We start from the raw sequence: 22,613 nt of genomic DNA, 5'->3' as shown, positions 1-22,613 counted from the left end.
TGTTTTGGTGTCACTTCCAATACTTGTGTTAGGTATGATTCAAATCGGTTTATAATCTGGTATATGCCGTGTACTGTTCGAATCGGTCCATATCTCCCGACTTGACTCCTTGACATTGGGAACGCAATTCTAACCTGATTAGATTAAAATTTGAAATTCTGAGTTCAAATAGGTCCTCCAAATGGATATGCCAGGTATGGTTTGTTTCGATTTGGGTCATTAAACAATCTTTCGATTTTGTTTCGAAAACACCCAAAAGAAGCAGTAAGTAACTTATCTTTTCCCCGAAGAACTTGTAAAAAGGCTTTTTAAGTAGCTGTATCTAAAAATAAACCGATCTGAACCATACGGCACGGATGTCGAAAAGCGTAACATAAGTAACTGTCCCAAATTTCGGCGACATTGGGTCTTTTATGGGCCCAAAGCCTTAAACCGAGAGATCGGTCAATATAACAGCTATATCCAAATCCGGTCCGATTTGGACCAAATTGATAAAAGATGTCGAAGGGCCTAACACAACTCACTGTCCCAAATTTTAGCAAAATCGGATAATAAATGTGGCTTTTATGGGCCTAAGACCCTAAATCGGCGGATCGGTCTATATGGCAGGTATATTCAAATGTGGACCGATTTGAGCCAAATTGAAGAAAGATGTCGAGAGGCTTAACCTAACTCACTGTCCCAAAATCGGCGAAGTCGGACAATAAATGCGCCTTTTATGGTCCCAAAACCTTAAATCGAGAGATCTGTCTATATGGCAGCTATATCCAAATCTGGAACGATTTGGACTAAATTGATGAAAGATGTCGAAGGCCTTACACAACACACTGTCCCATATTTTAGCGAAATTGATAATAAATGTGGCTTCTATGGGCCTAAGACCCCAAATCGGCGGATCGGTCAATATGGCAGCTATATTCAAATCTGGACCGATCTGAGCCAAATTGAAAAAAGATGTGGAGGGGCCAACCACAACTCACTGTCCCAAATTTTGGCAAAATCGGACTATAAATGCGCTTTTGATACCCTTGACCATTGGATGGGTGTATACTACTTAATTTTGTCATTCTGTTTGTAACTACTCGAAATATTCGTCTAATATAATATATATTCTTGGTCGTCGTCACATTTTATGTCGATCTAGCCATGTCCGTCCGTCTGTCCGTCCGTCCGCCTGTCAGTCGAAAGCACGCTAACTTTCGAAGGAGTAAAGCTAGCCGCTTGAAATTTTGCACAAATACTTTTTATTAGTCCATGTTTTGATATAGCTGCCATATAAACCGATCTTAGGTCTTGACTTCTTAAGCCTTTAGAAGGCGCAATTCTTATCCGATTTGAATGAAATTTTGCACGATGTGTTTTGTTATGCTATTCAACAACTGTGTCAAGTATGGTTCAAATCGGTCCATAACCTGATATAGTTGTTATATAAACCGATCTCGGGATTTGACTTCTTGAGCTTCTAGAGAGCGCAATTTCCATCCGATTTAGCTGAAATTTTGTACAACCACTTCTCCCATGACCTTCAACATACTTGTCAATTATGGTCCGAATCGGCCTATAGCCTGATAGAGCTTCCATATAAACCGATCTCTTCTTTTTACTTCTTTAAAGGGTGCAAATCTTACTCGAATTGGCTGAAATTTTACACAATGACTTCTACTATGGTTCAATTCAAATATGATCCGAATCGGACTTTAACTTGATGTAGCTCCAAACTTAAATCAATTATTTTCTTTTAGTCTTTGTTTGCCTAAAAGGAGATATTGGGAAAAGAACTCGATCTATGATGAAGGGTATATAAGATTCGGCCCGGCCGAACTTAGTACGCTTTTACTTGTTAAGGGCTCAAAACCTTAAATCGAGAGATCGGTTCACATAGCAGCTATATCTAAAGCTGGACCGATCTGTGCCATAATGCAGAGGTATGTCGAGGGGCTTTGCTTAACTCACTGTCCTAAATTTCGGAGACATCGGACAATAAAGGCGTCTTTTATGGGGCCAAAGCCTTAAATCGAGAGATCGGGGTATATGACAGCTATATCCAAATCTGAACCGATTTGGGCCAAATTGCAGAAAGATGTCGAAGATCCTAACACAACTCACTGTCCCAAATTTCGGCGAAATCGGACAATAGATGCGCCTTTTAAGGGCCCAAGACTTTAAATCGAGAGATCCAACTCTGGACCGATCAGAAGGATGTCGAGGGGCTTAACCTAACCCACTGTCTCAAATTTCGGCGGAGTTGGACAATAAATGCACCTTTTATGGACCCAAGATTTTAAATCGAGAGATCGGTCTATATGACAGCTATATCTAAATCTGAACCGATTTGGGCCAAGTTGGAAAAATATGTCGAAGAGCCTAACACAACTCACTGCCCAAAATTCGGCGAAATCGGACAATAGATGCGCCTTTTATGGGCCCAAAACCTTAAATCGAGAGATCGGTCAATATGGCAGCTATATCCAACTCTGGATCGATCAGAAGGATGTCGAGGGGCTTAACCTTACTCACTGTCCCAAATTTCGGCGTAATTGGACAATAAATGCACCTTTTATGGGCCCTAGACTTTAAATCGAGAGATCGATCTATATGGCAGCTATATCCAAATCTGTGCCAAATTGTAGAAAAATGTCGAAGGGCCCAACACAACTCACTTTCCCAAATTTCAGCCAAATTGGATAGTAAATGTGGCTTTATGAGCCTAAGACCCTAAATCGGCGGATCGGTGGGGGCTATATCAAGATATAGTCCGATCTTCGAACTGAACCTGCTTATGGACAAAAAAAGAATCTGTGCAAAATTTCAGCTCAATATCTCTATTTTTAACGACTGTACCGTGGTTTCAACAGGCAGACGGACAGATGGACAGACGGACGGACATGGCTAGATCGCCATAGATTTTTACGCTGATCAAGAATATATATATTTTATAGGGTCGGAAATGGATATTTCGATGTGTTTCTTCGGTGGTGGGTATAATTAACATTTTGCTAAATATAAATTTTGACCATGATGAATAGACATACAATATGTCATAATTTAACGCTTGTAGTAACTTATAACAATAAAAAATTATTCAAAAAGATTACTTACCTTTTGGATCTCATTTTAATAATGCAACTGGTATTGTCAAAGTAATCACTGGATTTTTCAACAAATACATTGTCGAAGAAAATTGATGTACCATTATAACTAAAACGGAAATTTGATGTAGGTTCATAGTCGAACTCAAAAAATGCTACACCATTTTCATTCAAGAGAGATGAATATTCTTTTTCATCAATATGCATAGTGGCCGGTGTTGAACGATCTCGAACAGGAATTCCTTTCCAAGTCTTAACATGCAGCTCAAAACGGCATGGTTTCTTATCACAAAATACTATTCCTGACTCCGGTATAAAGAGGTCAAAGGTGTTATATTTCAAATAGACTTCGCTCTCTCCCGTTGCGCTTACATTTGTATGTTTTTCAGTCAAAGTCGCATAAATGTAGTACTTGGATGTATCTTGCAATTCTTGCATATCAAAGAAAATATCTTTTTTCACTTCCCCATCAATGATTTCAACAGTTTGGTTTTTTGAGGAGAGGTAACTTCCAGGATACTCCTGCAAGGAAACGTCAACTCTTCCTTGGACATACTTGCCATATGTGTATTTGCCATAGACGGTGATTTGCAACCTATCACTTGTTGTTGCCACATTTCTGTCGTTTTCAATGTGTACGCTAAATTTAGGTAAGACATATTTCTCCACCTTAAATATGTATTCTCTGTCCATGTCATATTTCCCGCTAATGTGAACGGATATATACCATATACCCAGTATGGGTTGCTTAGAAAGCTGAAACTTGGCCGCGAAAACACCTCGTTCTAGTTCTATGTCCTTGTATTGCTTAACGCGATTGCGTTGGGCATCCTGTTGGGAAGAGCAAAAAATTTTGGCAGAAAAAATATCATTAAAATTTTGTTTTTAGAAAAAGATTCACTAAGAACTTGTCTCTAAAAAAATGTTGACAGAAATTTTGTCTTTAGAAAAAATTATATTAAAATTTCGTCATAGTCCGGTGAAAAATGCATAAACGATCTGAGCCAAATGAAAGAGGACTGTCGAAGGGCCTAACACAACTCACTGTCCCAAATTTCGGCGAAATCGGACAATAAATGCGCCTTTTATGGGGCCCAAAACCTTAAATCGAGAGATCGGTCTATATGGCAGCTATATCCAAATCTAGACAGATGTAGGCCAAATTGAAGAAAAGTGTCGACTGCCCTAATACAACTCACTGTCCCAAAATTAAGTAAAATGGGATAATAAATGTCGCTTTTATGGGCCAAAGACCCTTTATCGGCGATTCGGTCTATATGGCGGTTATATCCAAATCTGAACCGATCTGAACACAATTGAAGAAAGATGTCGACTGGCCCATCTTCGAACTTAAACTGCTTATGAACAAAAAAAGAATCTGTGCAAAGTTTCAGCTCAATATCTATATTTTTAAAGACTGTAGCATGATTTCAACAGACAGACGGACAGACGGTCGGACATGGCTAGATCATCGAAGATTTTTACGCTGATCAAGATTATATACACTTTATAGGGTCGGAAATTGATATTTGATATATTGATATATTCTTCATCCTTCGCTGGTGGGTATAAAATTGTCATTGAAATTTTATCTCAAAAAAAATTTCATTCATTGAAATCGTTTAAATTTTGTTTTCAAAAATAGTTTGAAATTTTGTCTTTAGAACAAATTTCATCCAAATTTTGCCCTTAGAAAAAATCTCATTGAAATTTTGTCTTATAGAAAATTTCATCTAAACTTTGTCTTTCTAGATTGTCTCGAACATAAATATTTCGCAGTGTTACAAACGAAGTAAGGAGATCTTGGGGAAAGTGCACTTCATAGGGCGCACCCACCTAGTTTTGAGCCAAGGAACATTAATCTGAAGTACTTTTCATTTTCAAATCTCCAAAACCACAAATCGCCTTTTTCCATTTTTAATTCCTCATATATATTTTTATACCCACAACCATTGGATTGGGGTATACTAATCTCGTCATTCAGTTTGTAACATCTCGAAATATTGATCTAGGACCCCATAAAGTATATATATTCTTGATCGTCTCAAAATTCTGATTCGAACTAGCTATGTGCACAAATACTTTATATTGGTGTCGGACCATATCGGTACAGATTTGCATACAGCTACCATATAAACCGATCTCCCGAATTGACTTCTTGAGCCCCTGGAAGCCACAATTTTCGTCCGATTTAGCTGAAATTTTGCACATAGTATTCTGTGCCGAAGACGATCCAAATCGAAATCGATTTCCCGATCTGACTTCTTGAGGCCATAGATGCCTCAATTTTGATCCGATTTGGCTGACATTTTGCACATAGTGTTTTGTTATGGCTTTCAACCACTGTGCCAAGTACGGTTTAAATATATGTATAACCTGATATAGACCCCATATGAAGCGATCTCCTGATTTGATTTCTTGAGCTCCCGGAAGCCGCAATTTTCATCCAATTCGGCTGACATTTTGTACATGGTGTTCTGTTATAACTCCCAACAATTGCGCCAAGTACGGATCAAATCAGTCAAGAACATGATGTAGCTCCAGTATAAACCGATCTCCCGATTTGACTTTTTGAGGCCTTACAACCCGCGATTTTTATTCGATTTGGCTGAAATTTTGCATATAGTGTTCTGTTATTACTCTCAACAACAGCACCAAGTACGGTCCAATTCGGTGTCAAAATAGATATAACTCCCATATTTTAGCAGAATCCATGGTGGTGGGTCCCAAGATTCGGCCCGGCCGAACATAGCAAGCTTTAACTTGTTATAGCCTCGATTTATGTCGATCTAGCCATGTCCGTCCGTCTGTCCATTCATCCGTCCGTTCGTCCGTCCGTCTGTCTGTCGAAAGCACACTAATTTTCGAAGGAGTAAAGCTAGCCGCTTGAAATTTTGCACAAATACTTTTTTTAGTGTAGGTCGGTTGAGATTGTAAGTGGGCCATATTGGTCCATGTTTTGATATAGCTGCCATATAAACCGATCTTGGATTTTGACTTCTTGAGCCACTAGAAGGCGCAATTCTTATCCGATTTGGCTGAAATCTGTCCACAATCTGATATAGTTGTCATATGAACGGATCTGGGGTCTTGACTTCTTAACCCTCTAGAGAACGCAATTCCTATCCGATTTGGTTGAAATTTCGCACGATGTGTTTCGTCATGACTTCCAACAACTGTGCTAAATATGGTTCAAATCGGTCTATAATCTGATACAGCTGTCATATAAACCGATCTTGGGTCTTGACTTCTTGATCCTTTCGAAGGCGCAAATCCTTTCCTATTTCGTTGAAATTTTGCATGACGTGTTTCGCTATGACTTTCAACAACTGTGCAAAGTATGGTTCAAATCTATAGGGTGCATTTACTATCTCTTTTGGGTGAAATTTTGTACAACGGCTTCTCCTATGACCTTCAACATACGTGTCATATGTGGTCTGAATCGGTCTATAACCTAATACAGCTCCGCTATAAAAAGATCTCCGTATTTTACTTTTTGAGCCCCTCAAGGGCGCCATTCTTATTCGATTTGGCTGAAATTTTACAAAATGACTTCTACTATGGTCTCATTCCATTATGGTCCGAATAGGGCCATAATTTAATATAGCTCCAATAGCAGAGCAATTCTTCTTTTATCCTTTCCTTTGTTTGCCTAAAAAGGGACACCGGGAAAAGAACTCGACAAATACGATCCATGGTGAAGGGTATATAAGATTCGGCCTGGCCTTGTTTTCTTCTTCTTTTATAAAATGAAAATTGAAATATAAATGTCAATTAATACGGGCAAAATACGAAAAACTAAAAGTCGTTATATACTTCAAGCGGGATTTTCACTGTTGAGCAAAAAAGAATTTTGAAAATCGGACCACAAATGAAGATTTGGCATCCCGAACAATTTTTCGAAATGCCGAGGTGACCAGTTTTAGGACACTCTTAAAATGCTACCGGACTACCTAGGGCTTTGAAATATTACACATGATCTCGATAACAGCTCTAAACATTTTCAATTTCAAAGAATTATCTCTAGCCGTTCCCAAATGCAGAGTGCGAACCTGCAGGCAGAGATCCGGGCGATCACGGAACGCGTGAGGACGTTGAGTGTGAACAACCAGAAGGGTAAGGTCAAGAATAGTTTTTGAGTGTAAAGGGCAGTATGCACCTCTGGCAAAATTTTATTTACCATATGAAGTTAATAGACATATCTTAAGCGAAATTTTCTATGCCGTAACCGAAGATTTTGCTTGCAGGTTCGCAGCTCAAATGATATTTTTATACCCTCCACCATGGGAGGGGGGGTATACTATTTTGTCATTTTGTTTGTAACTACTCGAAATATTCGTCTGAGACCCCATAAAGTATATACATTCTTGATCGTCGAGACATTTTATGTCGATCCAGCCATGTTCGTCCGTCTGTCTGTCGAAAGCTCGTTAACTTCCGAAGGAGTAAAGCTAGCCGCTTGAAATTTTGCGCAAGTACTTCTTGTAAGTGTAGGTCGGTTGGTAGTGTAAATGGGCCATATTGGTCCATGTTTTGATATAGCTGCTATATAAACCGATCTTGGGTCTTGACTTCTCGAGCCTTTAGAAGGCGCAATTTTTATCCGATTGGAATGAAATTTTGCACGACGTATTTTGTTATGATGTCCAACAACTTTGCCAAGTATGGTTCAAATCGGTCCATAACCTGGTATAGCTGCTATATGAACCGATCTTGGGTCTTGACTTCTTGAGCGTCTAGAAGGCGCAATTCTTATCCGATTGGAATGAAAATTTGCCCGACGTGTTTTGTTATGATATCCAACAACTGTGCCAAGTATAGTTCAAATCGGTTCTTAACCTGATATAGCTGCCATATAAACCGGGTCTTGGGTCTTGACTTCTTGAGCCTCTAGAGTGCGCAATTCTTATCCGATTTTAATGAATTTTGGCACGTAATATTTTGTTATGATATCCAACAACTGTGCCAAGTATGGTTCAAGTCGGTTCATAACCTGATATAGCTGTCATATAAACAGATATGGGGATTTGACTTCTTGAGCTTCTAGAGGGCGCCATTCCTATCCGATTGGCTGAAATTTTGCATGACGTATTTTATTCTTACTTTCAACTACTGTGTCAAATAAGGTTCAAATCGGTTCTTAACCTGATATAGCTGCCATATAAACCGATCTTGGGTCTTGACTTCTTGAGCCTCTAGAGGGCACAATTCTTATCCGATTTGAATGAATTTTTGCACGAAGTATTTCGTTATGATATCCAACAACTGTGCCAAGTATGGTTGAAATCGGTCCATAACCTGATATAGCTGTCATATAAACAGATTTGGGGATTTGACTTCTTGAGCTTTTAGAGGGCGCAATTCCTATCCGATTTGCCTGAAATTTTGCACGAAGTATTTCGTTATGATATCCAACAACTGTGCCAAGTATGGTTGAAATCGGTCCATAACCTGATATAGCTGTCATATAAACAGATCTGGGGATTTGACTTCTTGAGCTTTTAGAGTGCGCAATTCTTATCCGATTTGGCTGAAATTTTGCATGACGTATTTTATTTTTACTTTCAACTACTGTGTCAAATAAGGTTCAAATCGGGTCATAACCTGATATAGCTGTCATATGAACCGATCTGGGATCTTGACTTCTTGAGCCTGTAGAGGTCGCAATTATTATCCGATTTGCTTGAAATTTTGTACGACGGATTCTCTCATGGCCATCAACATACGTGTTTATTATGGTCTGAATCGGTCTATAGCCCGATACAGCTTCCATATAAATCGATCTCTCTATTTAACTTCTTGAGCCCCCAAAGGGCACAATTCTTATTCAAATTGGCTGACATTTTACACAGGTCTCCAACATGTAATTTAATTGTGGTCCAACCCGGACAATATCTTGATATCGCTCTAATAGCAGAGCAAATCCTGCTTTAAATATTAAGAGTATTTTAAAACTTACCAAAATCTGCACACGTATTGGTTCAACTATGTTTGTGATTTGCATATGCTCATCGAGTACAATGACTCGAAATTGTACGACATCTTCCGGTTTGTAGATGCCTTTGTCACTTTCTATGTAGATTCGAGGTCCCCCATCTGGAATAGCATATAACTCTGCATTTTCGTTCAAAGTTATACCCTTTATGCCTTCGGCTGCCAAGGTATAATCAAACTTTTGAAAAATTCTGGGTGGCATGAAATCGACCAGCTTAGATTCGTATGGCTCCAGAGTTACATCTTGGCTCAAACGCAAAGAGCTTGCCTGAGAGTACAGGGTGAGGCGTATTGTAGCGGGCCTTGGGGCATCATGTAGTGAAACGCAAACTGAGTAATTACGATTGGAACGTATCGAGCCAGGGGCAACTATTGAATAGTAGCTAAAAATTAAAAAAAAAGAAAATTATAAGTATAATATCTGTTGACTATTTTTATATTACCTTTGGCCACCGGCAGAATAAACAAAAATAAATAATACGACAAACAATGCCGCAGAGGAGTGATACATTCTGATTCACCCTCTGAAAGCAACTGAATGAACTATCTTGATAAGCTAGAACACTCTTAAACTGCGAAACCTGATTTCGTCTTTGTGCACTTCATCATTTGATGGCTGCTATAAGTGATTTGTTTTCGGTTTGCAACATCTGTGTCTGTAGCTGGAATACCAAACAATTGTGGTTATGAAGTTTCGTTTTTATCGGTTTATGCACGTAAAATAAAACGCACAAGTAAATAAAGATTCTTTCCTTGATCGTTGAACTTGAACTATGATTGCGAGCCAAAGAATCAAATCTTCGAAATAAAGTCGGTACACTGATAGAAAAAGGGCGGTACTCTATCAATGCCAAATTACAAATTTGCCCCAAGAACATTCCACTAAGGAACAGCGGCAGTCTTAGGTCTATAGCCGAACAATATCCTACAATGTTATCTCCATAAATAAATAATCGAATAATTTAAGATGGTTAATCGATTATTTATCTCTGCTTCGGCCCTACTTGGGCAAAATTTAAATCGAATATGATGAGAATTTTTGTTTTGTTCAAAGAAGAAGATCGAAAAACCGGATCCATTTGGCCTATTCAAAACTCAAATCGACATACCTATATGAGAAATATTTGTAGGTAAGATCTCAAAATATATATTTCATTTTGTTTAATTAGACAAACTAGCCGACCTGGACCCGCTCCGCAGTGCATTCTTTTACTTTATATGGAACAAAAGTTTCCTTGTAATACTTATTTTCGACAATTAAAGAGCTTTTGGTAAAATACCATGCTACGAAAATAGTATATCGCTTGACAAACAGTTTAACAATATAAGTGCCTTTATCTGAATCGCATATGTCTGGTCTACGAATTTAAGTTTGGATGTAAGGTGTATTCCATTCTTAAAATACTTTATTTCAGCCCGATATTCTCATGATGTCTGATTTATGGGCGATTTCGGTGGTGAATGGCCCCCCCAGACAGTTGGCCCAGAAAAACTATCACCATCGTGCTCTTCTTTCTTTGAGGCGTCCCCAAACACATGGCCCCTAAATAGGTTATCAAAATCGTTTTCTAATTCTAAATGCCTTTCATTTGAGCCACGTATTGGCATGGTCGAAAATTGGGGGAAGGGGTGATGCCCTAAATACATGGTCCTACATTTGGATATAAAATTCGTATTCTGCTCCCAAATAACTTTATTTGAGCCCCATATTGCGATGGTCGGTAAAAAATTGCTGTTTGTGGGATATTTTGGGAAAGGGGTAGACCCCCAGAAAATTGGTCCCGAAAATGGGTATCAATTATTGCTCTACCCCCCAATACCTTTTATTTAAGCTCCCCATTGACTTGGTTCGTAAATATGCACGATTTAAGGGTGTTTTGGCGATTGGAAAATCCCAAAACCCAGAAAAAATATCAGCAATGTGCTCTATTCTCATATATCATTTATTTGAACCCCATATTGCCATTGCCCTCAAAATTGGATATCAAATTCGTTTTCTAATCTCATTTAAACTCCTTATTGCAAAAGTCAGCAGATATGTCCGGTTTGAGGTATTGGCCCTAAAACTATAAATACAGTATTTAGTTCCACTCTCTTTAAGACCCAAATTGTCTTGGTGTGCAAATACGTTCTATTTGGGGGTTGTTATGGTGGTGGGACGTCCCCTAGACAGTTGGTCCCTAATGTTGATATAAGATACGTGGTCTACCCTGAACTACCTTTAATTTGAGCCCCATATTTTTATAGTCGGCAAACATGACCGCCTTGGGGGGTGTTTTGGGGGATGGGCGGCCATTCAGTGAGTTGGCCTTGAAAATATATATCGGATTCGTGTTCTACTCTAAAAATCTTCTTATTTGAGCCTCATATTGCAATAGTCAGCAAATACTTCCTATTTGGGTAATGTTATGGGTGTGGGGTGGCCCCATAGACACTTTTCCCGAATATTGACATCAGATTCGTGCTTTACTCCCAAAGACCTTTCATTTGAGCCCCATATTGCTATGGTCGTAAATTTGTCCCCTTTGGGGGATGTTTTTGGTGAGAGGCGGCCCCCAAACACTTAGTCCCATATTTTGATATCACAATAGAATTCTATATTCAAATACCTTTTATTTAAGCCCCATATTGCCATGGTCAGGATATAAGTCCAGTTTGGGGGGTGTTTTGGGGAAGGGGTGGACCCCCAGAAACGTGGTCCCACATTTGGATATTAGATACGTTTTCTACTCCTAAATACCTTTCATTTGAGTCCCATATTGCCATGGTCGCTAAATATGTCCGATTTTGGGGTGTTTTGGGGGTTGGGGCGGTCCCCCAAACCCTTTGTCCGACAGTTGGATTTCAGATACGTTTTCTTATCCTAAATACCTTTCATTTGAGTCCCATATTGTCGTGCTTGGTCTAAATATATGTTTCGTAGGTTTTAGGATGGGGCGGCCCCCTTAGGTACTCCATACCAAATTTTTTGTTTTAGGGTACTTTATGAGAGCACACAAAATTTCGCTTAAATCGCACCACCCATTTGCGAGGTCTGGCGTTTCTGAAAATTAGGGTAAATTTGCCTATAACCATTCAATTAAGCAACGCGGGCAAAAATCTCACATATTGCTGAATGCTGTACATCTCAAATTCAAGCTCTATGATGAGGGAACTTTTTTTATACCCACCACCGAATGATGGGGTCCATAAAACCCACATTTATTATCCGTTTTTGCTGAAATTTGGAACAGTGAGTTGTGTAAGGCCCTTCGACATCCTTCCTCAATTTGGCCCAGATCGGTCCAGATTTGGATATAGCTGCCATATAGACCGATCTCTCGATTTAAGGGTTTGGGATCCTCAATTTGGCCCAGATCGGTCCAGATTTGGATATAGCTGCCATATAGACCGATCTCTCGATTTAAGGTTTTGGGATCATAAAAGAAGCATTTATTGTCCGATGTCGCCGAAATTCGGAACAGTGAGTTGTGTAAGGCCCTTCGACATCATTCCTCAATTTGGCCCAGATCGGTCCAGATTTGGATAAAAAGGTCTTTTAAACCAGAGCCTGATGGGGTACCCGCTGGTGTACTTAAATTTTGCGTTGATCACCTTTAATTTCTTTTAACCGAGATTTTCAATAGACCTATAAAATTGGGACTTGTACCTGAACTATGGAAGAAATCCTATATTATACCCCTGTTTAAATCTGGAAGGATATATGTATCTATAGACTTAAGAATAAAAAAGGCACATAAACTTAAGGTTGGTGTTCATACACGTTTTGTAGGGGATTATGTTCAGTTGGTGCATAAAATCAAAACCTGGGGTTTAACAAATCATCCCCGCATGTTATCAATATTTTTAACAGCGGCTGTTCATAATAATGATACCATTTGTGCATGATTTTGCAACGTCTTTTTTATCAGTGACTAGTCGAACAGGGCCCGCTCCGCTGCGCCTTCTTTAACTCTCTAATATCTTTTTAGGGTGGGGATACTTCGCCCTGAATGCGGATATCGAGTTCGTGCCATTGTAGCATATGACGCTGAACGCGTTAGAATCCTGGCGAGAACATCGGACAAAGCGGTGTTTATTCCCTCTTAAAGTTGGCGACATTTGCGAGGTACAATGCCATGCATAGTCATATAAAAAATGTTTCCCAAAGAGGTGTCGCACTGCAGAACGCCATTCGGACTCGGCTATTAAAAAGGTCCCTTATCATTGAGTTTAAACTTGAATCGGAAAGCACTCATTGATGTGTGAGAAATTGCCCTTCTCGGTTCCTGGTGGTTATGTTCTTCGTTAGGGTAATGTTCTGATTAGGAGACATTTCGACTCAAATACGGTTATCAAATTCATGCTGCACTTCCAAATCCCTTTAATTTGAGCCCCATATCGAATTCGTTCTTTATTTCCAACGGAAATAAAGTTCAGTTTAGGAGGTGCTTTATGGCGTCCCCCAAAACACTTGGCTCTAAAATTGGATATCAAATTTGTTTTCTAGTCTCAAATACCTTTCATTTGAGTCCCATATTGACACAATGGGCAAAATATCCCATTTGACGTATCTTTAGAACGAAAAGCGCCACCTATACTTGAACGCAAATTTTAATGTCATATTCATAATCTACTGCCTAATACCTTTCCTATATAGCCATGGTCGGCTAATATGCCCATTTGGGGGTATTTTAGGGTGGGCGACCTCCCTTGGACGTAATGTTTTATGCCATATTTGTAGTCTACAGCCTAATACTTTTCATTTGAGTCCCATATTGACATGAACTCCGAATATATCTGTTTAGAGGAGATTTGGGGTTGGTTGTCTGCCCTAATATATACACAGTTTAGCATCGATCGTTTTTATGTTTGTTTGTCGGTTTGTTTGTTTGTTCCGTATAGACTCAAAAAAGGCTGAACCGATTACCTTGAAATTTTCACAGATTGTGTAGGTTGATCTGGAAGGGAACAAAGGCTATATAATTTTTTGGCATCGGAAGGGGGACGGACCCTCCCTCTTATGCCAAAAGCACAACCCAAAATCAAAAGTGAACCGATCGGGACAATATAGGTATCAAATGAAAGGTATTGGAGAGTAGAGTACGAATATGGTATTAAAATTTGAGTCTAAGTACCCATCGGGACGCCCCAACCCCAAAGCTCCCCCAAACAGACATATTGGACTTTCATTTCAATATGGGGCTCAAATGAAAGGTATTCGGGATTATATTTCGAATCTGGCATACAAAATCTGATCGATGTATAATGGGTCACGCCATCCCTCAAAAACGCCATTAGACCCATTATGACTATATGATACTTGGCTGAACCGATTTTCTGAAAATTTTCGTAGATTGTGTACGTTAGTCTGGAAGGAAACATAGGCTATATTATTTTTAGATATCGGGTGGAGGCGGACCCTCCCCTTACCCCAAAAAACGCCACCCATATCCGAAAGTGGTCCGATGGGCACAATAAGGGTATCAAATTAATGGCATTGGAGACCAGAAAACGAATATGGTATTCAAATTTGGGTCCAAATACCCAGCGGGCCCTCCAACTCCAAAATTCTTTTAAACAGATATATTCGAAGTCCATGTCAATATGGGACTCAAATGAAAAGCAGTAGATTAAAAATATGACATAAAACATTAGGTCTAAGTAATGGGAGGTCGCCCAACCCCAAATGGGCATATTAGCTGACCATGGGTATATGGGACTCAAATGAAAGGTATTAGGGAGTAGAAAACGAATTTGATATCCAATTTTGAAGCTTAGTATTTTGGGGTACGCCCTAAAGCACCCCATAAATAAACTTAATTTCCGTTGGAAATAATAAAAGAATTTGATATTTCATTTCAGTGCAAAGTGCCGGTGGCCTCCCCAATCCCATGTACCGGCCATGGCAATATGGGGCGCAAATTAAAAGCATTTGGTAATGGCGATGATATTTACATTTGATTCGATATGTCTGAGGTGCCATCCCTGCCATTATGAGAACATTACTCTAAGGGAGGACATTACCACCAGGAACCGTCCCGCAGTGTCATGCATGACATTGTACCTCGCTAATGTCACCAAGACTCTACAGGATGACACTTACTGATACGCGTTCCTCAGTAAGAATAGGAAAGAATCTCTCTGAACCATTGAATACCAAACGAGGTTTCAGACAAGGTGATATCTTTAATATCCTGCTGGAGAAGATAATACGAGATTCAGATGTGAATAGATATGGCACACTAATCACAAGAGAACACATGCTACTCGCCTATGCCGACGACATCGACATCATAGGTCGGTCAACGAATAGAAGCTGCCTTTGAAAGAATCGAAAGAGAGTCAGTGAAAATGGGTCTGGCAGTAAATGGAGATAAGACGGAATAATACTCGCAAACAAATGCTTTTTTGGACTAAGTAAGCAGATTAGAAACAAGGCCACCTCTCGACAGACAGAAGATTACACTATACAAGACACTGATACTACCCGTGTTGTTATATGGTTCTGATGCATGGGTACTTGTGCAAGCAGATGAGGCAGTGCTTGGAGTATTTGAGAAAAAGATTCTTCGTAAAATATATGGACCAGTTTGCGTTAATGGAGAATATAGGCGACGTATGAACCACGAGCTGTATGACGACGATAGCATAGTTACACGCATCAAAATACAGCGGCTGCGTTGGCTAGGTCATGTTGTCAGAATGGATGAAGAAGCTCCAGCAAAGAAGTCTTTTGAAGGTAAACACGGTGGGACACGCAAACCGGGAAGACAAAAAGCCCGATTGAAAGATTAAGTGGTGGGAGACACCTCGAAACTTGGTGTTAGAGATTTTAGAATGAGCGCAAAAGATCGAGGCGCTTGGAACGTTATTCTACGTTCGGCTAGTGGAACAAATATTCTGTCATAGCCAATTAAAGTATACACCGCTTTGTCCGATGGTCTCGCCAGGATTCAGCGTCATAGGCTACAATGGCACGAATTCAGTATCCGCATTCAGGGCGAAGTGTCTCCACCCTAAAAAGATATTAGAGAGCTATAAAAGGCGCAGCGGAGCAGGCCCGGTTCGGTTAGTATCTTATAAATGCCGCCGGTAGTAGTGAGAGAAATAATGTTTAGATGTTAGATGCAGCTGTCATAAAAACCGATTTCCAAAATTGACTTCTTGAGCATTGGAAGAGAGCAAATCCTATTTGATTAAGCTGCTAAATTTTCCCGACGACTTTCGTTACTACTTCCAATATTCATGATAAGTATCGCCCTAATTCTTGAAGAGAATACGTAAAAAAAATGGAACAGCTCTGCTGGAGACCCAAAGGTTGAGCAAGTCTCTTTTTTATCATTTAAAGCCTCATGTTTCCAAGAGGAATGAAATAAAAGAATGATAATGGCCCGAATCGTACAAAAGTTTATATAGCTTCCATGTTAATCAATCTTCAGATTTTACTTCTAGAGCACCTAGAGCCCTTGTTTGCATAATTTATTCTTGTGCTTATAAATAGAAATCATTGAAAGATCTCTGGTCTAACCCAGCCTAATGACCTCTTACTTTTTTATTTTTTATTATTTTTTTATACCCTCCACCAAAGGATAGGGGGTATACTAATTTCGTCATTCTGTTTGTAACTATTCGAAATATTCGTCTGGGACCCCATAAAGTATATATAATATAGTACATTTTATATCGATCTAGCCATGTCTGTCCGTCCGTCCGCCTGTCTGTCCAAAGCACGCTAACTTCCGAAGGAGTAAAGCTAGCCGCTTGAAATTTTGCACAAGTACTTCTTATTAGTGTAGATCGGTTGGTATTGTAAATGGGCCATTTCGGTCCATGTTTTAATATAGCTGCCATAAAAACCGATCTTGGGTCTTGACTTCTTGAGCCTCTAGTGAGCGCAATTCTTATCCGATTGGAATGAAATTTTGTACGACGTGTTCTGTTATGATATCCAACAACTGTGTCAAGTATGGTTCAAATTGGTTCATAACCTGATATAGCTGTCATATAAACAGATCTTGGGTCTTGACTTCTTGAGCCTCTAGAGGGTACAATTCCTATCCGATTTGGCTGAAATTTTGCATAACTTATTTTATTATGACTTTCAACAACTGTGTGAAATAAGGTTCAAATCGGTTCATAACCTGATATAGCTGCCATATAAACCGATCTGGGATCTTGACTTCTTGAGCCTCTAGTGGTCGCAATTATTATCCGATTTGCTTGAAATTTTGTACGACAGATCCTCTCATGACCATCAACATACGTGTTTATTATGGTTTAAATCGGTCTATAGCCCGATACAGCTCCCATATAAAACGGTCTCTCCATTTTACTTCTTGAGCCCCCAAAAGACGCAATTCTTATTCGAATTGACTGACATTTCATATTTGAATTGTGGTCCAAACCGGACCATATCTTGATATCGCTCTAATAGAAGAGAAAATCTTTTCTTATATCCTTTTTTGCCTAAAAAGAGATGCCGGGAAAAGAACTCGACAAATGCGATCCATGGTGCAGGGTATATAAGATTCGGCCCGGCCGAACTTAGCACGCTTTTACTTGTTATATTTGAAATTTACTTTCATTGCTATACTTTTTTTTTGGAAATGCCTAATCAGTTGTCTGTGTAGATTCAAAGTTAAATTTTACAACTTGGTTTGATATAATGGCCAAAACATATATATCATCGTGCTAAAAATATGGCAATGTGCCATTCTATTGAGTTGAAACAAAAACTTGCAAATCAGATAAAAACTAAGTCAAAACATTCAGTTTCTCCCGCCTTTGGGTTTTGTCCAGGGCAAAACTCAATAATAATGGGATTCTTCGTTTTTTTTTTGTGTTTGGAATAGCTATGACGCCATAATAAAAGATCATTGATTTGAAAACAAGATTAAACATTTTGACGCAACTGTTGAAGCGCCGTTGGCAAGTTAGGCCTCACCGAATTTCATATCTGGTTTAATAAAAAAATTTGGTTGGAAATGCAAACAAAATTTGTTTAGCAAGAAGTAAGCTAAGAAAAAATTCGGTTGGTGCCAACAATTTTATGCCATACACCTACTCTGAAAATGTATGCGATGTTGTTATATGGAAGCTTTATCTAATTCCAATCCAATGTTAATGGACTTTAACAGAGGTCTTTAGATGGGTAATGCAAAGAAGTTATAACTACGACTCCAAAAAAAAAAAAAAAAATATTTTGAAATTTACTAGAAATGTCAACAGTAATATAAATGTGGTTGTCCCAAATTTGACAGGGTTGGTTGAAAAGAGTTCAAAATATATATTGTACTATCTGACCCGGACCCGCTCCCGCGTCTTCTTTTACTTTAAATGGAACAAAAGTTTCCTTGGAATATTTATTTTTCGAAGAATAAGTGCCTTTATCTGAATCCCATATGATCTTCATAGGTCTACGAATTTAAGTTTGGATGTAAGGTGTACTCAATTCTTAAAATATTCCATTTCAGCTCGATATTCTCATCATTTCTGATTTAGTGGTGTTTTCAGGGGAGAGGTGGTCCCCCAGATACTTCGCCCCGAAAAATTACAGCATCGTGCTCTTCTCACATATTTTCATTGTCTTACGAGGAGTTTACAGGATAAGGCGTCCCCCTAACACATGGCCCCAAAATAGGTTATCAAATTCGTTTTCTAATCTCAAATACCTTTCATTTGAGCCACAAATTGGCATGGTCGAATTTTTTTCCCCTTTGGGGGTGTTTTGGGAAAGGGGTGGCATGGTCGAATTTTTTTCCCCTTTGGGGGTGTTTTGGGAAATACATGGTCCTACATTTGGATATCATATTCGTATTCTACTCCCAAATACCTTTATTTGAGCCCCATATTGCGATGGTCAGTAAAAAATTGCTGTTTGTGGGGTATTTTGGGAAAGGGGTAGACCCCCAGAAAATTGGTCCCGAAAATGGGTATCAATTATTGCTCTACCCCCCAATACCTTTCATTTAAGCTCCACATTGACTTGGTCGGTAAATATGCCCGATTTAGGGGTGTTTTGGGGATTGGGTGGTCCCCCAAACACTGAGCCCCGAAAATATATCAGCAACATGCTGTATTCTCATATATCTATATATCATTTGTTTGAACCCCATATTGCCATTGCCCTCAAAATTGGATATCAAATTCGTTTTCTAATCTCATTTAAACTCCTTATTGCAAAAGCCATCAAATATGTCCGGTTTGGGGTATTGGCCCTAAAAACTGTGAGTATTTAGTCCCACTCTCTTTAAAACCCAAATTGTCCTATTTGGGGGTTGTTATGGTGGTGGGACGTCCGCTAGACAGTTGGCCCCTATTGTTGATATCAGATACGTGGTCTACTCCCACGTTCCTTTAATTTGAGCTCCTTATTTCCATAGTCGGCAGACATGACCGGTTTTGGGGGTGTTTTGGGGGATGGGCGGCCACTCAGTGAGTTGGCCTTGAAAATATATAACGGTTTCGTGTTCCACTTTAAAAATCTTCTTATTTGAGCCTCATATTCCAATAGTCAGAAAATACTTACTATTTGGGTGGTGTTGTGAGGGTGGCGTGGCCCCATAGACACTTTTTCCGAATATTAATATCAAAGTCGTGCTTTACTCCCAAAGACCTTTTATTTGAGCCCCATATGGCTATGGTTGTAAATTTGTCCCCTTTGGAGGATGTTTTCGGTGAGAGGCGGCTCCCAAACACTTGGTCCCATATTTGAATATCAGATTCGTATTCTACATTCAAATACCTTTTATTTAAGCCCCATATTTCCATGGTCAGGAAATAAGTTCTGTTTGGGGAAGTGGGGACCCCCAGAAACGTGGTCTCACATTTGGATATCAGATTCGTATTCTACTCGCAAATACCTTTTATTTGAGTCCCATATTGCCATGGTTGGTAAATATGTCCGATTTAGAGGTGTTTTGGGGCTTGGGGTGGTCCCCCCATTTGAATATCAGATACGTTTTCTTATCCTAAATACCTTTCATTTGAGTCCCTTATTGCCGTGATTGGTGTAAATATATGTTTGGTACGTTTTAGGGTGGGGCGGCCCCCCTAGATACCCCATCCGAAATTTGGATACTAATTTTTTGTTTTTAGGGTACTACATGAGAGCACACAAAATTTCGCTTAATCGCATTACCCATCTCCGAGATCTGGCGTTTCTGAAAATTAGGGTAAAGGGTAGGGTCCGGCCCCTCTTCAGATATCAAAAATGTAGTACCCTATTTTCACCACGGGGTTATGCACCATCTGTGAAAATTTCAAGAAAATCGGTTCAGCCGTTTCTGACTCTATAAGGAACACACAAACATACAAACAAACACAAATTGATTTTTATATATACGATTCATTAACTTTTTTTTTTGTATTTTTTAGGTATTAATAAAAAACATAAAATTAATAACTTTTCACCCTCACATCAAAGTAGGCGATTTGACCAGCTAAGCAAAATTTCACAGACTTGCATATAAACAATTTGCTCTTTCTTGTGTTGTGTCAATAAATTGTTTTTGTTTTTATACCCTCCACCATAGGATGGGGGTATACTAATTTCGTCATTTTGTTTGTAACACCTCGAAATATCTAGCCATGTCCGTCCGTCTGTCCGCCCGTCTGTCTGTCGAAAGCACGCTAACTTTCGAAGAAGTAAAGCTCGCCACTTGAAATTTTGCACAAATATTTCTTATTAGAGTAGGTCGCATGGGATTGTCAATGGGTCAAATAGGTCCATGTTTTGATATAGCTGCCATATAAACCGATTTTGGGTCCTGACATCTTGAGCCTATAGAGGGCGTAATTCTTATCCAATTGAAATGAAATTTTGCACAACATACGTTGTTATGATATCCATATTGGACAAGAATGTTGAAAGTCATGAGAGAAACCGTTGTATAAAATTTCTGCCAAATCGGATGAGAATTGCGCCATCTAGAGGCTCAAGAAGCCAAAATCCCAGATCTGTTTATATAGCAGCTATATCAGTTTATGTATCGATTTGCGCCATACTAAGCACAGTTATTGGAAGCAATAACAAAACACCTCATGCAAAATTTCAGCCTAATCCGATTAGAATTGCGAGCTCTATTGGCTCAAGAAGTCAAGATCCAAAATCGGTTTATATGATGGCTATACCAGATTTTGACCGATTTGAATCATACCTAATGTGATGCAAATCGGTTAATAATCTGGTATAGCTATCATATAAACCGATCTTTGATCTAGACTTCTTGAGGCAATAGAGCTCGCAATTCTATTCCGATTAGGCTGAAATTTTGCATGAGGTGTTTTGTTATTACTTCCAATAACTGTGCTTAGTATGGCGCAAATCTATACATAACCTGATATAGCTGCTATATAAACCGATCTGGGATTTTGACTTCTTGAGCCTCTAAAGGGCGCAATTCTCATCCGATTTGGCAGACATTTTATACAACGGCTTCTCTCATGACTTTCAACATACATGTCCAATATGGTCTGAATCGATCAATAGCTTGATACAGCTCCCATATAAACCTATCTCCCGATTTTGCTTCTTGAGCCCACACAATGCGCAATTCTTATCCGAATTAACTGAAATATTACACAATATCTTCTACAATGTTCAGCATTCATTTATGGCCCGAATCGGACTGTAACTTGATATAGCTCCAATAGCATAACAGTTCTTATTCAATATACTTTGTTTGCCTTAAAAGAGATATCGCGCATAGAATTCGACAAATGCGATCCATGGTGGAGGGCATATAAGATTCGGCCGGGCCGAACTTAGCACGCTCTTACTTGTTTCTTTTTGTAATAGAAACAGAGAACCCTGCGGTCTGCAGCCAGAATTCGTTAACTAGTGTCAATTGGCTACGTTTGCCGTAGGCAACGTTATGAAGTTGAAGCTTTTGCTTTAACATTATTTACTACTTATATTCCCTACATTGTATGTCAGTATCAAATTTATCAGTCAAGGTCGTCAATCGTGCACGTGCTGTCAAATAAGATTTTGCGTCACTTAAGTCTACGTTTTTTTTAAAAAACAAATATTGAATAAATAATTTCATAAGCAGAATATTTAAAGATGATTTATTACACTGTGAACATATCAACATTTCTCAAAATCGAACGAAAATATATATGGGGGCTATATCTAAATCTGAACATATTTGAAGCAATCTTTATAGATATTGGGGAAGTTATCGACGAAAGCGTTGTATTAGGTTTTGGGAAGATTCGTCTATAAATGTGCTTGAAGTATCTTTAGGCGTGAAAAGTGGGCGATATATATGTATGAGAGCTACATCTAAATCTGAAGCGATTTCTATGAAATACGCCAGTAATGGCGAGTCATAAGAAAATCCTTCCTGCCAAATTTCGAGAGAATCGGTTAACAAATGACCATTTTATTGCAATATTACTGCAAATCGAACGAACATATATATGGGAGCTGCATGTAAATCTGAACCGATTTCGAGCAAAATTTACAGATATTGTCAAATTCCCTCGAAGAATGAGTTGCAGTGGCTCTAGGAGTCAAACTCGGGTGATATATATGTATGAGAG

At 39.0% G+C, this 22,613-nt stretch overlaps 1 protein-coding gene across 1 annotated transcript in view; it reads right to left on the bottom strand.

Moving 5' to 3' along the window:
• Positions 1-9,692, bottom strand: part of LOC106087770 (C3 and PZP-like alpha-2-macroglobulin domain-containing protein 8) — a 40,786-nt gene extending 31,094 nt beyond the window's left edge. The window contains exons 1-3 of the mRNA XM_013252924.1: positions 9,527-9,692; positions 9,049-9,466; positions 3,100-3,920 (exon numbers count right to left, since the gene is read on the bottom strand). Of these exons, the coding sequence (XP_013108378.1) occupies positions 3,100-3,920; positions 9,049-9,466; positions 9,527-9,594 (1,307 nt within the window). The 5' untranslated portion in view covers positions 9,595-9,692. The remainder of the gene's footprint in view (positions 1-3,099; positions 3,921-9,048; positions 9,467-9,526) is intronic.
• Positions 9,693-22,613: the final 12,921 nt, after the last annotated feature.

This window comes from Stomoxys calcitrans, chromosome 3 (assembly GCF_963082655.1).
Source record: "Stomoxys calcitrans chromosome 3, idStoCalc2.1, whole genome shotgun sequence".
NCBI lineage: Eukaryota > Metazoa > Arthropoda > Insecta > Diptera > Muscidae > Stomoxys > Stomoxys calcitrans.
Note: the sequence above shows the minus strand (reverse complement) of the source record. Positions and strands in the feature narration are given on the sequence as shown.